This window comes from Pygocentrus nattereri, chromosome 1, assembly GCF_015220715.1.
Source record: "Pygocentrus nattereri isolate fPygNat1 chromosome 1, fPygNat1.pri, whole genome shotgun sequence".
Lineage (NCBI taxonomy): Eukaryota > Metazoa > Chordata > Actinopteri > Characiformes > Serrasalmidae > Pygocentrus > Pygocentrus nattereri.
Window position 1 is genome coordinate 52,989,251 of NC_051211.1, and position 18,953 is coordinate 53,008,203.

At 42.5% G+C, this 18,953-nt stretch overlaps 1 protein-coding gene across 1 annotated transcript in view; it reads right to left on the minus strand.

Moving 5' to 3' along the window:
• The window catches only part of epyc (epiphycan), a 52,235-nt gene that overhangs the window by 1,672 nt on the left and 31,610 nt on the right, over positions 1–18,953 (minus strand). The window contains exons 3-9 of the mRNA XM_017711295.2: positions 16,690–16,864; positions 15,830–16,438; positions 15,193–15,537; positions 14,725–14,841; positions 4,731–4,889; positions 4,406–4,608; positions 1,719–1,814 (exon numbers count right to left, since the gene is read on the minus strand). Coding sequence (XP_017566784.1) covers positions 1,719–1,814; positions 4,406–4,608; positions 4,731–4,889; positions 14,725–14,841; positions 15,193–15,537; positions 15,830–16,438; positions 16,690–16,864 — 1,704 coding nt within the window. The remainder of the gene's footprint in view (positions 1–1,718; positions 1,815–4,405; positions 4,609–4,730; positions 4,890–14,724; positions 14,842–15,192; positions 15,538–15,829; positions 16,439–16,689; positions 16,865–18,953) is intronic.

An 18,953-nucleotide genomic window follows, 5' to 3' on the forward strand; every position in this document is an offset into this window, starting at 1 on the left:
CATCCAAGCAGTGAAACGCCCACATACATGTACACTAGTGAGCACACACACTAGGGGGGCAGTGAGCACACTTGCCCGGAGCGGTGGGCAGCCCTATCCACGGCGCCCGGGGAGCAGTTGGGGGTTAGGTGTCTTGCTCAAGGACACCTCAGTCATGTACTGTCGGCTCTGGGGATCGAACCAGCAACCTTCCGGTCACAGGGCTGGTTCCCAAACCTCCAGCGCACGACTACTGAGCGTAGAATGAAGGAGGTGGTCAGAATCGTATGTGATTGGTGTATCTATTTGAAATAATTTTGACATTGGACAGATAATAAATTAAACTGAAGCTCAAATATCAAAACTTGTTTCACATAAAAATAAAACCGTCTGCGAAGTCAATCGTGACTACAAATGACTGAAATGATAAAGTAGAGGAGTAATCCTAAGCTAGTTTGGTAAAAGAAGAAATGATGAACAGATTGACGTTGGTTTGTTTATGATGATGTCATGGGGTGAGATGGAGAGATGCGAGTCCGGAGGGCGGTGCCGAGCTTGATGTTCTCGTTTTAGTGATTGGCTGAAGGTGCGTGGTCAGAGCCAAAGGCTGTGCGCAGCATCCTTAGGGTTGGTGCCAGCTGTTTACATGAAGGCCCAGGTCAGCGGTGAAACTGTCGCAGGCTTGTCAGAGTCGTTATTTCGACTGGGATCAAATCTTTCCCAAAACGTGTCATTTTCACAGGCCTGGTTTTATTATTCTCTGAGTGATGTGAGTGTAAAACACACGCTGGCTATGCTGCTCATGTCTCCATGAACGTGACACGCATTGTCAGGTTCCTTGTGTATGCAGTGTTTATGCATCATCGTTCGACCTGCTGTCATGTTTTATTTGTATTTTGGGTTCATTTGAGTGGCTTCAAAGTTGTTGGACGCTGTTTGCCACCATAGTGGTAGAATGATATACACTCACTGGCCACTTTATTAGGTTAACACAAATAACTAATCAGCCAATCACACGGCCACAACTCAGTGCATTTAGGCATGTAGAGGTGGTCAAGACACCTTGCTGAAGTGCAGACCGAGCATCAGAACGGGGAAGAAAGGGGATTTAAGGGGCTTTGAACGTGGCGTGGTTGTTGGTGCCAGACGGGCTGGTCTGAGTATTTCAGAAACTGCTGATCTGCTGGGATTTTCACACACAACCATCTCTAGGGTTTACAGAGAACGGTCCGAAAAAGAGGAAATATCCAGTGAGCGGTCAGTTGTGTGGATGAAAATGCCTTGTTGATGTGAGAGGTCAGAGGAGAATGGGCAGACTGGTTCCAGATGATAGAAAGGCAACAGGAACTCAAATAACCAACCAGAATCTCTGAGGAACGTTTCCAACACCTTGTTGAAAGTCTGACATGAAGAATTAAGACAGTTCTGAAGCCAAAAGGGGGTCCAGCCTTTTACTAGCAAGGTGTACCTAATGAAGTGGCTGGTGAGTGTATGTCCTGTGTGATTATCATTAAGCCCCTCGCCGGATGAATTGGCTGCATTAGAGAATGAAAACAGTAAAATGTGGTTATTAATGTGAAGTAAGAATGCAGATGGAGGAACACTGATGTAGTTTAGTCCCTACAATTAAGTCAAATAGTGAATTAGAGAAAGAATTTGGGAGAAATAAATGTGAAAGTGAAATGTCACTTGCTGCGAATGTCCACTAGGTGGCAGCAGTGAGGTGGGAGTACAGGTACCTGTAGGTGCAGAGAGCGCAGGCTGTCCGGCAGAGGAAGAGGGATGTGGCCAATGTTGTTGTCAGTCAAGTAGAGGTAAAGCAGCCCAGTCATGTCCTAAAACACAGAGATACCGGCGTTACAGACGGACCGTCCTGTCTGTGAGCTGCTTCTCCTCCTCTCAGAGTAAACCAGTAAAACAGGCCCTCAAAAGGGTGTTAATATTGGAAGTTTCTTCCACCAAAAAGTAGCTCCACCACTGCTGTTATTCAGCAACCAGTGTTCAGCAGAAAGACTTGGGTAGGATGAACCCCCAACCCCCCCCGCCCCCCCCTCAAAAAAAACCTATGAACCATTTAAAACGATCAGTATAAACAATGTTTTTAACATAGAGACTTTTCAGTGCATTTACCGAATGGATGGCTTTGCTGCAGCTGCTCTTTCATCGGGTTAAAGGAAAAATCAGGACTATGCACATACTATAGTTAAGTAAGTGATCATTAGTAGTTTTTGAGAAATTTCACCTCCGCATTTGACCCATCCGTGCAGTGAAACACCAGATACACACTAGGGGGCAGTGAGCACACTTGCCCAGAGCAGCGGGCAGCCTGGGGGTTAGGTGCTTTGCTCAAGGGCTCTTTAGTCATGCACTGTCAGCTCAGGAGAACGAACCGCTGACCTTCTGGTCACAAGGCTGGTTCCCCAACCTCCAGCCCAAAACTGCCTCTATGCAGTGTATCTAGTGTATACAGTGGATCCAGTCTTCCACAGTGTGGTGCTACAGTGGAAAGGCAGAACGCCACAAAATGCATGTTTATGTCTGTCAAAATGAAAACAAAAACAATTTGGTTCAGGCCTCATAATCGTATTGATAAAGTACTGTGCAAATCCACCCTTCACTTAATTTCCCGTAATATATAAATAAATGCATAGATACACAGGCAGACAGGCAGGCAGACAGACAGACAGACAGACAGACAGACAGACAGACAGGCAGACAGACAGACAGGCAGGCAGACAGACAGACAGGCAGACAGACAGGCAGACAGACAGACAGGCAGACAGGCATAGAAATAACTTGTAACAATATGTGAGTAACTGTGTTTTAATGCATGGTCAACCATTATTAATATTCATATTAATATGTATATTAATATGTACTTTTTAAATACTAATAATCATAAATTGGACCCATAATATATAGTTGCAACTTTACAATGTGCTTCTACAGATGTATTACTTATTATTTCTTGCACTTCATTTAATTGTGTTGGGTTGTACTAATAATTCAAATGGTAGCGTTTATAATGAACAGATTTATAGAATCGTTAAGTATCATTGACAAATTATCACACAGTGATTAAGTTGCTATTTACAGGTGGCTGTTATTTAAGCAGTAGAACCCGAGAGGGAGGGCGTTATCAGGAAATAACATCCCGGCTGTGATCTGGTGGCTGTAGATCATCACAGCCGTGATGTTATAGTGATAACTCCCTCCTCGAGTGTTTCTACTGCTTTAATACAGCAATTAAATAAATACAGTAAGAAATGAATAAACTGGCCGTGAACGCGGCGTTTAATATGTTTTAATGTTCAGTTCCTTCCTCCTAATTAAAGCTCCTTAACGAGCAGCTTGGTGCTACGTCAGAGTAACGAGCTCCGCCCACTCGCTGCATAGCCAGCAGTTTGTTCTCTAGCTCTATACAGAACGACTGACAGTTTGGGAATTTAGTGTCATCTCATCTTCAGAGTCTGACCAGATTGGCTGTTGGTCAAATGTGGTCTTAGAAGTGTCCGTTTTCTGTTTCTGTGCAAAGTAAGAAGTAAAAACGTTCAAATAGCTTGAGCGTCTCCTACAGCTGTCAGAGTCGTTGCTTAGCAACGGCGTCTCAGTGGAGTGACACAGTGTTGTGAAAAACCCGCAATGTTATGGTTAAATAACAGCACAGTTAGAACGCCTCTCAACCAATCAGCTTGCTGGAACTAACTGTAGTATAATACAGAACACATCAAGTAACATTAAACTCTAGTTTTAAACTCTAGTTTTAAAAGCCCCACTGTAACTAAGGCTACAGTTCTGTGAGCTGTTGTGATTCTGAATGTCTGGACAAAATCTAAAAAGGAGATTTTAGCCGTAAAAGCATTTGGCAGTGGCTACATTGTGAGGCTTATTTATCTTAACCAGGCTTTTTGTACACTCAGAAATAAAGGTGTCTCTGGGGTGGGACCCTTAAGGCTCCATCTCAGTCCCTTTAGTCAGGGAACATAACTGAACCATAATCCACTGAAATGATCTGTTCTAAGCTGTACTGACTCCACACACCCCGCCTCGCCTCGCCTCCAGGCTTTTACTCTACTGCTCTGTTTTAAATCATTCGGTTATGAAAAAGAACAAATACCAACTTTTCACCTGGAGGAACTGATTTTAGCTTCACAATCAGACCTTAAACCCACTGTAGAGCCTTTGAGGGAACATTTACACTGTTTGTACCTCGATGAAGGAAAGATGTTCCTGCACAGAACCTTCATTTTGTATCTGACTGAGAGAAAACTCCTTCATCAACATTTAGGAATTGACAAATGCGCATGTAAATCAACCGAATGCGTCCTGCACAGAACAAACCAGCCCAAACTAACGAGACAACGATTAAAACCATTTGCAATCAATGCGTCCCACAGAGTTCACCCACACAAACTTATCCTCTTACCTTGAAGGCCTCATTCTGGATGCCAGTGCTGCCCAGTTTGTTGTGACTGGCGTCCACGAGGGTCATGGTGGGTGGCAGAGCCGGGAGTTGTGCCACCTTGTTTTCCCTAATGATCAGCTCTTCCAAAGCAGGCAGACCAAAGAGCGCACCATCATCGATCTTGGTGATGGCGTTGTTGGTCAGATCGATCCTCTTTAGCTTGTCTTTACGATGGAGAGTAAAAAGACAACAGCTCAGTCAGTCATTCTTAAAACACTGTTTCTCTCTTCAGCTCGAATTTCTAATTTTCGCCTCATAACTGACGAACGTCTCAGGAAACGCTTACTCATGTTGGCAAAGTCGGATTTGTTGATCTTGGCGATCTTGTTGTAGCGGGCGTAGAAGTGAGTGGTATCTTTGGGGAGAGGAGGCACGTGCAACAGCTTCACATCGTCGCAGTACACAGATCCTCCCAGGCAGGTACAGAGCAGACAGGTGGGCATACCTTACCGCCAAAACAGAAGACGACGGCGCACAAGACACGTCACAACACACGAAAGAAGCAAACTGGCGAAGAACTTGAAGCAGTGTTTCACTTTAAATGCTAAAGCAGAAGCAAATGGTGGGCACATTCTCAGTGATCAAAGGTTCTCTGACCCCTACAATTGAAAATGAGTGGCTCTAAAGACACGTTAGGCCTCATTCACCAACTGTTCTTAGGAAAAAACCCACTCACACAGTTTTCATGAAGACTCTGACATTCACTGGTGTTTTCTTCTCTGGGATTGGTTCTTAGGTAAGACCAGAATCTGTGTGTGAACAGTTCTGCGCTTTAATCTGACCTGGACCTTTCTCAAGAACACATTTAAGAACAAACTTAGGAACATACTGGTGAATGAGGCCCGATGTTCATGAGTCTATAGTAAAACGTATGCATAAGTATGTTCACATAGATCATTAAGAGAAACAGATAGTGCTGTCTCTGTACACTGAGTCGCCAGTTTACCGTACGCATATCTGTTCACGTGGCTCCTTTGGCCTTCAGCAGAGTCAGATCTACCTAATAAGTCACAGAAGAGGCTGCTTAGGGTCCTGCGGCCACCTGGGGGGGCCCTTGACAGCTTCTGGGTTATCATTGTACCATTATAACATTGTTGTGTGAATGGGTTCATGCTTATGGGGGGGCTGGGGGGGTTCTTATGCCTTGTGTTTTTGCCAGGTCTTGTGTATTCTTGTATTTATTCTGGATTCCATCCCGCAACTTCAACCTTTCCGCTCTCGGACCCTGCTGTTCCTATCTGTGGTTTCATCTACATTTACGGCATTTGGCTGACGCTCTCATCCAGAGCAACTTACAATTTGATCATTTTAGACAGGTGGGCGAAGGTGGTGTTAGGAGTCTTGCCCAAGGATTCTTATTGGTGTAGTGTAGGGAGCTTACCTAAGTGGGGATTGAACCCCAGTCTACAGCGTAGAAGGCAGAGGTGTTAACCACTACACAAAACCTCCTCCCACCTGCTTACACGGGCCCTGGTTTCTTGGTCTGGAGGAAACGTCCTAATTGCATCGCTGTTGCCTTTATTGTGTAGATTTTGTAATCCTTGATTCCTTGCCTGTCCCTCTTTTTAGTGACCTTCGCATCACAGTTAAAACTCTGTCCATGATGTTACAGCCTGACCGTATCGTAACAGTTAGACATTTTGAGTATGGGGGAAAAAGGCGATTGGATAATTATGTCTCAAAAAGAAACGCAAACCTGTTAGAAAATGAAACGAAAAAGAAAAAAAGCTGAAGGATGAAGTTTTATTTGTATTGTTTTTTTGTTGTTGCCTTGTTATTTTGTGCTGTTTGTTTTGGCTTTTAGTTGGAAAGCCAGAAGTAGTTGATCCGGATCGAAAACACTAAGATCATCTGTAATTTGGATTGTAACTTATTAGAACCTCAAGCAAACATTGATTAGGTTGGTGTAGTGTAGTGGGTAACACCTGAGCCTTATGCTGTGGACAGGGGTTCAGTCCCCTGCTCAGGCCAGGACCCTGCACTATACCAATGAAAGACCTTGGGCAAGAGTCCTAACACTACCTTCACCCATCTGTGTAAAAATGATCCAATTGTAAGTCGCTCTGGATAAGAGCATCAGCCAAATTCTGTAAATGTAATTAGCATTCAATCATCAATAATACACAAATAAGTCAGATATACATTTACATAATTATTCAGCGTTATTATTATATTATTCATAATGATTTTCCAAACCCATTACAGCAAGCTTTGCTAATGTAAACGATGTTAGGGTTCCTAACCTCGTTTTGTTTTGCCCCCGAATGCAATGCTGTTGTTGATATTATTATGCAATATAACTCTGTAAGACCAATTAAAAAGGAAAAAAATATATATATTTTTAAATTTAAAAATACAATTTTCAGTTTTTTAGCCTTCACAAAAAAAGCATAGCATAGATACTGCTTTTATATTTAAACTGTTTAAAGTGTGTAGGTCCAGGGGACCCCTGAGCAGCCCCAAAATTTCTTGCTTAGGACCCTCAAAAGGCTAAAGCCATCCCCGTCTTTCAGAACAGCACACATTTATCTGGGTATGGATCGCACAAGATGTGGGTTACGCTGTGCAATGCAGTGCTATACTCCATTTTGCACGGTTTTTGATGGCTCTACCGTCGTGCCCGTCCCACCTCATCCTAATGATGCCTGATAGGGCTGAGATTTGAAGACTGAAGTCATTAAAACACATTTCAAGTTCCTGGAACCATTCAGCACCAGACCACAGCACCAGACCACCACTGGCTTGTGCTTTTGACACCAAACTGGAAAGTTCCACAGACTCATCTTTCAAATTCTGACCCTTCAGCATGATGCAGAAGGATCCAGGAAACTTGACCGACCAGGCAACTTTATCCTATTACTCAAATTTTCAGTTGAGTAATAGTTGACGAATAGTTGCTATTCACAGGCGAATCAGGCTTGTGAACACCTCACTCAGTACCCCCACCCCCCCGAAGTGGTTTAACTTTTGGCTGACCTTGCACTCGATAAACTTTACCTTACATACACTGTACTGTTGCGGTCAGAACGCTACTGTTTACATCTGTTACCGTACAGATCACTACTGTTTACACCTGTTACTGCACAGAACGCTACTGTTTACATCTGTTACCGTACAGATCACTACTGTTTACATCTGTTACTGCACAGAACGCTACTGTTTACATCTGTTACTGCACAGAACACTACTGTTTACACCTGTTACTGCACAGAACACTACTGTTTACATCTGTTACTGCACAGAACGCTACTGTTTACACCTGTTACTGCACAGAACGCTACTGTTTACGTCTGTTACTGCACAGAACGCTACTGTTTACGTCTGTTACTGCACAGAACGCTACTGTTTACGTCTGTTACTGCACAGAACGCTACTGTTTACGTCTGTTACTGCACAGAACACTACTGTTTACGTCTGTTACCGTACAGATCACTACTGTTTACACCTGTTACTGCACAGAACGCTACTGTTTACGTCTGTTACCGTACAGATCACTACTGTTTACATCTGTTACTGCACAGAACGCTACTGTTTACGTCTGTTACTGCACAGAACGCTACTGTTTACACCTGTTACTGCACAGAACGCTACTGTTTACGTCTGTTACTGCACAGAACGCTACTGTTTACACCTGTTACTGCACAGAACGCTACTGTTTACGTCTGTTACTGCACAGAACGCTACTGTTTACACCTGTTACTGCACAGAACGCTACTGTTTACGTCTGTTACTGCACAGAACGCTACTGTTTACATCTGTTACTGCACAGAACGCTACTGTTTACGTCTGTTACTGCACAGAACGCTACTGTTTACATCTGTTACTGCACAGAACGCTACTGTTTACATCTGTTACTGCACAGAACGCTACTGTTTACATCTATTACTGCACAGAACGCTACTGTTTACATCTGTTACTGCACAGAACGCTACTGTTTACATCTGTTACTGCACAGAACGCTACTGTTTACATCTATTACTGCACAGAACACTACTGTTTACATCTGTTACTGCACAGAACACTACTGTTTACATCTGTTACTGCACAGAACACTACTGTTTACATCTGTTACTGCACAGAACGCTACTGTTTACACCTGTTACTGCACAGAACGCTACTGTTTACGTCTGTTACTGCACAGAACGCTACTGTTTACGTCTGTTACTGCACAGAACGCTACTGTTTACGTCTGTTACTGCACAGAACGCTACTGTTTACGTCTGTTACTGCACAGAACACTACTGTTTACGTCTGTTACCGTACAGATCACTACTGTTTACACCTGTTACTGCACAGAACGCTACTGTTTACGTCTGTTACCGTACAGATCACTACTGTTTACATCTGTTACTGCACAGAACGCTACTGTTTACGTCTGTTACTGCACAGAACGCTACTGTTTACACCTGTTACTGCACAGAACGCTACTGTTTACGTCTGTTACTGCACAGAACGCTACTGTTTACACCTGTTACTGCACAGAACGCTACTGTTTACGTCTGTTACTGCACAGAACGCTACTGTTTACACCTGTTACTGCACAGAACGCTACTGTTTACGTCTGTTACTGCACAGAACGCTACTGTTTACATCTGTTACTGCACAGAACGCTACTGTTTACGTCTGTTACTGCACAGAACGCTACTGTTTACATCTGTTACTGCACAGAACGCTACTGTTTACATCTGTTACTGCACAGAACGCTACTGTTTACATCTATTACTGCACAGAACGCTACTGTTTACACCTGTTACTGCACAGAACGCTACTGTTTACACCTGTTACTGCACAGAACGCTACTGTTTACGTCTGTTACTGCACAGAACGCTACTGTTTACGTCTGTTACTGCACAGAACGCTACTGTTTACACCTGTTACTGCACAGAACGCTACTGTTTACACCTGTTACTGCACAGAACGCTACTGTTTACATCTGTTACTGCACAGAACGCTACTGTTTACGTCTGTTACCGTATAGAACGCTACTGTTTACACCTGTTACTGCACAGAACAGTACTGTTTACATCTGTTACTGCACAGAACGCTACTGTTTACATCTGTTACTGCACAGAACGCTACTGTTTACACCTGTTACTGCACAGAACAGTACTGTTTACATCTGTTACTGCACAGAACGCTACGGTTTACATCTGTTACTGCACAGAACGCTACTGTTTACATCTGTTACTGCACAGAACGCTACTGTTTACGTCTGTTACTGCACAGAACGCTACTGTTTACGTCTGTTACTGCACAGAACGCTACTGTTTACGTCTGTTACTGCACAGAACGCTACTGTTTACGTCTGTTACCGTACAGAACGCTACTGTTTACACCTGTTACTGCACAGAACAGTACTGTTTACATCTGTTACTGCACAGAACACTACTGTTTACATCTGTTACTGCACAGAACACTACTGTTTACATCTGTTACTGCACAGAACGCTACTGTTTACATCTGTTACTGCACAGAACGCTACTGTTTACATCTGTTACTGCACAGAACGCTACTGTTTACATCTATTACTGCACAGAATGCTACTGTTTACACCTGTTACTGCACAGAACGCTACTGTTTACACCTGTTACTGCACAGAACGCTACTGTTTACGTCTGTTACTGCACAGAACGCTACTGTTTACGTCTGTTACCGTATAGAACGCTACTGTTTACACCTGTTACTGCACAGAACAGTACTGTTTACATCTGTTACTGCACAGAACGCTACTGTTTACATCTGTTACTGCACAGAACGCTACTGTTTACATCTGTTACTGCACAGAACGCTACTGTTTACGTCTGTTACTGCACAGAACGCTACTGTTTACGTCTGTTACTGCACAGAACGCTACTGTTTACGTCTGTTACTGCACAGAACGCTACTGTTTACGTCTGTTACCGTACAGAACGCTACTGTTTACACCTGTTACTGCACAGAACAGTACTGTTTACATCTGTTACTGCACAGAACACTACTGTTTACATCTGTTACTGCACAGAACACTACTGTTTACATCTGTTACTGCACAGAACGCTACTGTTTACACCTGTTACTGCACAGAACGCTACTGTTTACATCTGTTACTGCACAGAACGCTACTGTTTACATCTGTTACTGCACAGAACGCTACTGTTTACATATATTACTGCACAGAATGCTACTGTTTACACCTGTTACTGCACAGAACGCTACTGTTTACACCTGTTACTGCACAGAACGCTACTGTTTACGTCTGTTACCGTACAGAACGCTACTGTTTACGTCTGTTACTGCACAGAACGCTACTGTTTACGTCTGTTACTGCACAGAACGCTACTGTTTACACCTGTTACTGCACAGAACGCTACTGTTTACACCTGTTACTGCAGAGAACGCTACTGTTTACATCTGTTACTGCACAGAACGCTACTGTTTACGTCTGTTACCGTACAGAACGCTACTGTTTACACCTGTTACTGCAAAGAACAGTACTGTTTACATCTGTTACTGCACAGAACACTACTGTTTACATCTGTTACTGCACAGAACACTACTGTTTACATCTGTTACTGCACAGAACGCTACTGTTTACATCTGTTACTGCACAGAACGCTACTGTTTACATCTGTTACTGCACAGAACGCTACTGTTTACATCTGTTACTGCACAGAACGCTACTGTTTACGTCTGTTACTGCACAGAACGCTACTGTTTACGTCTGTTACTGCACAGAACGCTACTGTTTACGTCTGTTACCGTACAGAACGCTACTGTTTACACCTGTTACTGCACAGAACAGTACTGTTTACATCTGTTACTGCACAGAACACTACTGTTTACATCTGTTACTGCACAGAACACTACTGTTTACATCTGTTACTGCAAAGAACACTACTGTTTACACCTGTTACTGCACAGAACAGTACTGTTTACGTCTGTTACTGCACAGAACGCTACTGTTTACATCTGTTACTGCACAGAACGCTACTGTTTACGTCTGTTACTGCACAGAACGCTACTGTTTACATCTGTTACTGCACAGAACAGTACTGTTTACATCTGTTACTGCACAGAACGCTACTGTTTACATCTGTTACTGCACAGATCACTACTGTTTACATCTGTTACTGTACAGAACGCTACTGTTTACGTCTGTTACCGTACAGAACGCTACTGTTTACACCTGTTACTGCACAGAACAGTACTGTTTACATCTGTTACTGCACAGAACGCTACTGTTTACATCTATTACTGCACAGAACACTACTGTTTACATCTGTTACTGTACAGAACGCTACTGTTTACATCTGTTACTGCACAGAACGCTACTGTTTACATCTGTTACTGCACAGAACGCTACTGTTTACATCTGTTACTGCACAGAACACTACTGTTTACATCTGTTACTGCACAGAACACTACTGTTTACGTCTGTTACTGCACAGAACGCTACTGTTTACATCTGTTACTGCACAGAACGCTACTGTTTACATCTGTTACTGCACTGAACACTACTGTTTACATCTATTACTGCACAGAACACTACTGTTTACGTCTGTTACTGCACAGAACGCTACTGTTTACATCTGTTACTGCACAGAACACTACTGTTTACATCTGTTACTGCACAGAACACTACTGTTTACGTCTGTTACTGCACAGAACGCTACTGTTTACATCTGTTACTGCACAGAACGCTACTGTTTACATCTGTTACTGCACAGAACGCTACTGTTTACATCTGTTACTGTACAGATCACTACTGTTTACATCTGTTACTGCACAGAACACTACTGTTTACATCTGTTACTGCACAGAACTCTACTGTTTACATCTGTTACTGCACAGAACGCTACTGTTTACACCTGTTACTGCACAGAACGCTACTGTTTACATCTATTACTGCACAGAACGCTACTGTTTACGTCTGTTACTGCACAGAACACTGCTGTTTACGTCTGTTACTGCACAGAACACTACTGTTTACATCTGTTACTGCACAGAACGCTACTGTTTACATCTATTACTGCACAGAACACTACTGTTTACATCTGTTACTGCACAGAACACTACTGTTTACATCTGTTACTGCACAGAACAATACTGTTTACGTCTCTTACTTGCAGTATGCACTTTATGAACCGCTGCTCTAAATACTTGAACATATGCATGTGCAACTTTAATTTTCTTTCCACTTTGCACATCTAACTATACTTTTTTGCTATTATTTTACTGTTGTTTTAGTGTTATTCTCATAGTTTCTATTTTTTTTTTCTTTGTTTTATTCTAAGATTATATTAAGATTATCTTTGGTAAACAGTAAAGTAAGAATTTCATTGTACACTGTAACTGCCTGTTTTTTCTGTGCATATGACAATAAAACTCTTCAGTCTTGAATCTTGACCAGTCTAGTTCTGATGCTCTTTTGCTCAGTGAAGATGCACTTTGTTGCTCTTTCCTGATAACACTGGCACTCAAAATGCAGATATAAGTCTAAATTCTGAAGTAATGTATTCTAAGATTGAGGATTGCTCTTGAAATACTTGTGAGAGAAGCCCAGGATGACTGCCTTTTGGGAAATGCTAGAACTCCTAAGCCTAGCACCAACTATCAAGGCCCTAAGAATGCTCATTTGCCCATTCTAATGCTTAACTGGCCTCTAACTGATGTTACAAACTCTCTGATATCACTCAGCGTGTCATGTTTTGGAATACACAATATGTGTGAAGGTGTACCTAATAAACCGGCAACTCAGTGTAGTATGTGACTTTATCAGACTGTATGCATAACAGCTCTCAAGTAACGGACAGTTTCAAAGGGACGTTTTACTTTATAAAATGTAAACATATGATTGTTATTCTGCAGCATCCTGCAAGATCCCAACAGCTGTTCAGGAACAGAGAAATTATGCCGTGAATCCCATCCAGATGTTCACTCTACAGATGTGATCAGGGGCCGTATTACAGAAACTTCTTAAGTCTGAAATCTTATCTGTTTAGTCACCATGACAACTTCAGTTAAGACTAAACAGAAGCTATTACAGAACAACAGCGCTTAAGTTCATAATCCAATCATTAACTCCAGATAAGAAAACAGTATTACAGAAACATCCTAACTAGACTAAACCTCCTAAATACTTTCCTGTCTTTAACATAAACCCCAGAGCATCTTAACTTCTGTTTAACAGTCTGTTTCTATTGTTTTATGCAGTGTCAGGTAGCACAGCTCACTGTAACTAACCTAGCATAACGACTTATTTATAGCATAATGACTACATTTATCAACACTCAAAATGGTGCTTTAACTTGTGAGCCTTTTATTTTTCTAACAGTGTTTTAAAACCCCAGACAATACCGTCACGATCTCAACCATCCCCTCTTATTACCCTCGAGTGTTAATGTTGATGATGAAATATTACAGTGATGGTGGTGAATAATGAGGAGACAGAGGTGAACGTGTGTCTGTTTATTAGGAGGAATAACATTTGTGCACACGGCTAAAGCGTTTGGGAAATGGAGACTGAAACTGTGGAGCAGTGATGCTCTGACAAACAGCAGGGGGCGCTCTCCCAATATTCTTATCTTTCAGTTTACTTTAGTTTGGTTTGACCTGGTTTTACATCAGTAACTAGCTAAGTAGCTGCCTGGCTAACTAGCTTGATTACGTTTTAGCCATGCACGTATGGTTGGTTGCTAGGTAACAGACATGGCAGTTGATTGTTCGCTTCGATCGAGTAAGTTAAGATTTCTTAACTTGAGATAAGATGCTGTAAGAAAAGATAAGATTGGTAATCAAGATAAGATTTGCTTTTGTAATATGAACTTTGGAAAAATCTTGACCTCTTGACCTGTTAGATCTTAACTTAAGACAGAAAGATGGGAAGTTTCTGTAAAACGGACCCTGGTGCTCATGGACTTCAAATGGCCATTTTCAACATGTGAAGGTGGGGGAGTGCTAACTCATGTGTGCCCCTTTGTGTCATTAGTAAATTACGTGCAATGCTCCAAACTATAGTGGAAGTATGACCTTTCAGAGATCAGATGGAGTCCTCAAGAACCGAAAATCCACTTGGCACTCAATCACAAGACTGCTGTGAGCTTGCAGGACACTGCACCAAAACAAGACGTTTTGCTTTTCTACATACAAGGGACTAATATAGCTGTAGTAGCTATAAACAAACACCAGTTACTATGACAACCTAATTCTGGTCACGTATCTCCAATCTCATTTGGATAAATGCACTTTGTATGTTTATCTCAGGTGTCCATAACAACAAAATAGATTGACAGGGTACTGACCTTGTGTGTCAATTTCAGTTTTAATGTCAAGGTCAGGTAGCCCAGACTCCCCTGACTCTATTGTTTCCCCAGTCCCCTCCTGGGGGGTGGTCTGGGTGGTGGGAAGCAGCTCCTCCTCTTGTTAGACACAACATTAAGGTGTTAGGAGAGGGATTAGCACATGGTTGGACAAAGAGATCAGGTAAGTGAGTAATGATGATGTTGAGTTGAATGCAGATCAACAGACATTTAACCAACAGCCAGTTAAATGAAGTACATGGCTTTAGGAAAAGCAAAGAACATCATATATCATTTGATATACTGTATAATACATGTATTAGCATTAATGAAATGTAATAGAACTAGCATGAATGAATAGAATGACCCAAGGTATACCAATTTGGGCTGGAAAAAAAGTATGAGACTATAAGTCAGGTGGTAATCCTACTACTATGTTGAAAATATTGCTCTACTAGACAGCCAAAGTACCTTTTTCTATGTCAGGGATTATTGTTACCACTGGCTCCTCAGGTTCCTCAGGAGTCTCAGACTCCTCAGGAATCCCAGACTCCTCAGGTAATAAACCAGACTCCTCAGGAATCCCAGACTCCTCAGGTAATAAACCAGACACCTCGGGAATCCCAGACTCCTCAGGTAAACCAGACACCTCAGGTAAGCCAGACACCTCAGGTAAGCCAGACACCTCAGGTAAACCAGACACATCAGGTAAACCAGACACCTCGGGAAGACCAGACACCTCAGGAATCCCAGACTCCCCAGAAACCCCAGCGGCTTCTTCAGGGATGATGGTGGGAGTCAGGGGTATCTCCTCCCCTTGTTAAAGACAAGGTGATGCAGTAAAAGAGAATTTAGCTTCCCCCTAACATCACAGTCAGTCAAGATCATGGCAGCAATGCTTGCAACAATGAATGAGAACCAGTTAAGTGTCATTCCTGCTAAAATCTCCAAATTCCTAGAAGAAACCTTCACCTCTATAGACTTGTAACTGTTCCCAAAGCAAACAAAACCACTTAACCCTCAGTGAAATGTATCACATTCTATTCTATGGAGTAAAGTCATTTTAGACATACAGACTATAGTTCTCGCTAAAGTCGTTAGTACTGACCTGTGTCAGGGATGAGCGTTACCACTAACCCAGAACCCCCAGAGGGCCCAGAACCAAGGTCCCCAGAGACTCCAGAAATGAAGTCCCCAGAGACTCCAGGAATTAAGTCTCCAGATATACCAGAAACAAAGTCTCCAGAGACTCCAGAAACAAAGTCGCCAGAGACTCCAGAAGGTAAGTCCCCAGAGATTCCGGAAACAAGGTCTCCAGAGACTCCAGAAACAAAGTCCCCAGAGACTCCGGAAACAAAGTCTCCAGAGACCCCGGACACAAAGTCCCCAGAGACTCCGGAAACAAAGTCCCCAGAGACTCCTGAAACAAAGTCCCCAGAGTCTCCAGATGCAAGGTCTCCTGGAAGTCCAGAACCAGTGTCCCCAGAGCTTTCAGACACAATGTCCCCAGAGGCTCCAGAACCAACATCTGCAAAACCTCCAGAACTGAAGTCCCCAGAACCTCCAGAGCCAAGAGGTTCCCCAGAACCAGATACTCCAGAACTGAGAATCTCCCCAGAAGTCTCTGAAGCTCCGGAACCTCCAGAGTTGTCCCCAGAACCCAAAGAGTCTCCAGAGATATGAAGGATGTCAATGGGTGTCAGACGAAGCTCCTCCTCTTGTTAGAGACAAGATTAGGTGTTAAGAGACTGATTAGAACAACATGGACAATGATTCAATGTAGACAGTTAGAGATGATGGGAGCGATGCATGTAAGAAAGCAGTTATAGGATGATTAAAACACATTTAACCAATCAGGTTGCCAGTTAAATGGAATTATGGCATTATATTGTGGTGAGTACTCGGACGCTAACAATAGTGCTCAGGAGGATTTCAAGGATTTAAGGAATTTGTGCGTGTGGTACAGACCTCCCTGGGTGTCAGGTCCCATCAAAACCCCTGGCTCCCCAGAGCCTGATGGGATAAGGTGGGGCTTTATTGGCAATTTCTTCTTATCCTGTCTTCCTCTTTCCCACTCATGTTCTTCTTCTTCCTCCTCCTCCAGTGAAGGACCTGGTGCAGGGTCGTTGTCCTCAGTGCTGAACTGTGGGGAAAGTGAAGGTAAGTGCGCTGCCTCTGCTAAAAAGGTGGGGACACTTTTTGGACACTTGATCTGTGGCTGCATTTCTTTAGTGGGCAGCTATTCTCATGATGCAATCTAAGGTAGATGCATGTCAGTTAATCTACAGAACTCTATCTTCTCAGTTATCACATCGCGGTGCTGCCACCAACAGTTATCCCCCACGCACTTTTCCAAAACATTATCCCTACAATAAGGATAATCTGAACACATCAAACCCATTGGTTGTTTACTAATGGCTTGATTGGACCAAAGAAATAGTTCTTAAGAAATGCTAACACATTGCTGCTGTCGAAAGAAAGCCTCATATCTTCATTTTTGGCACTTTATTGTATTTGACAAAATTTGAAAATACCTGTTACCCAATGTAAGTAAATTTCATGGTGAATGGACTAAAAGAAATGAAACCAAATGACTTTGAAAAAAAATCTGGTTCCATTGACTTACATTAAAAGTAAATAGGTTTTTCCTTCTCCTGTAAAGTTACCGTTTTGGAGACACAAGGCTTTCGTCCGACAACAGAGATATGAAAATGCTTGGATTCCCAAACCTTTTTTTTCACTCCTAGATGTAAAATATGTTTCTCATGTGTTAATCCTAGATGTGATTGAGAAACATCTCTGTGTGACAGCTGGCCTCTTAGATTTGCATCACCTGGGAGAACATTCACATACAAATATCAACTGACTCTAACCGCATCTATTTTGTACAAATCAAATAAAAGTACACTTTCTGTCCTAATAAAAAAGCTGCAAATGCCCGGTTTGTTTTCTGAATGCAATAAAAGGCCATTCAACAACACAAATGCTACATGATGGCACCCATTTAAAATGAATTATTCAAGTACAGTAGTTTGGTGATCTATCTGCTCTAAGTCACCTGCTAAGTCTAAAAATTAATGGATGAGTTAAACCAGGTGCATTTGAGGAGGGATACTACTGCCCTCCATGTGGTAGATTCAGTTCCCCACCTGGGCACTACATCAAGAGTCTTAATTAATCTCTTGGATCACCTGAATATAAACATATGACATTAGTTAGATCAGTTAGGGGAAACTTGGACACTAAAACACAAATTCAGGGAAAGGTTATTCTTTAGCTGCTTCACCCACCAAAGAGTAAGTTTCTGTCTTTGGTCTTCTTAACTAATTAGAACGGCAGGACTGCTCTGCCTCAGGGTGGCGCTGTAGCAGACTGGTTCACCCAGTTGGTCCATCATAGCCTAGAAACTGTAACTATGTCCAGAATATCTCTGAAAAGAACTTTACAATGTGCCACAGCATATTTGTAAATCTGAAAGCATGCTAATTTCCCAAGAGACTGAAACTGAAGATAGAAGAGGAAATGTGTCAGATCTTAGTTAATGTGAGGAAGAGCGCATCACCAAACTAGAACAGAGCATTTGAAGAAGAAGAATTGTTAATAAACCAATCAGCACCAGTCTGTTGAGTGAATTAGTAGCCCAACGACGCTGGAGAAGCCAGCCAACATGCTTTTGCCCGCTGGCTGTATCTGATGCCTAAATGAATTTAAGCTCCTCATGTGCAAAGTTTTTCACACATTTCTGACTGACAGGCCAGACAGGCCTGACTGACCGTTCAATCCTGAAATCTATGCATTTGTTCAATCAAAAATGGCGTGGCTTTGGCAGTTCTGCATGGACCACTTTGACACACCTGAGACATCAATGCTGCTTTTACCTGAGAAAAGTCTGACTGTCTCGGTGAGTGAGAACAACCTCAGGAGCATATTCACCTCTAACAGCTACCAGAGAGGCGTGAAGATGGAGGTACGCTGAGATCTGAATGACCAAGCAATTGGTCTTTCTCCAACAAGTCCTCCTCACTTTCATACATGTTAATTGTATACACAGCCCTGTGCAAAGGTCTCAGCACCTAAGAACATTAAAAGTGTTTTTGCTGGTAAAAATCACCACAGTTCACTGGAACAAAGGCAAATAAACACAAATACTGACAAAAGTAGCACAAATTTCTATAACTGGCCAGAAGAAGTAAAGAGCATGTCCACTTGAGCTGCATGCATGCAGACATATA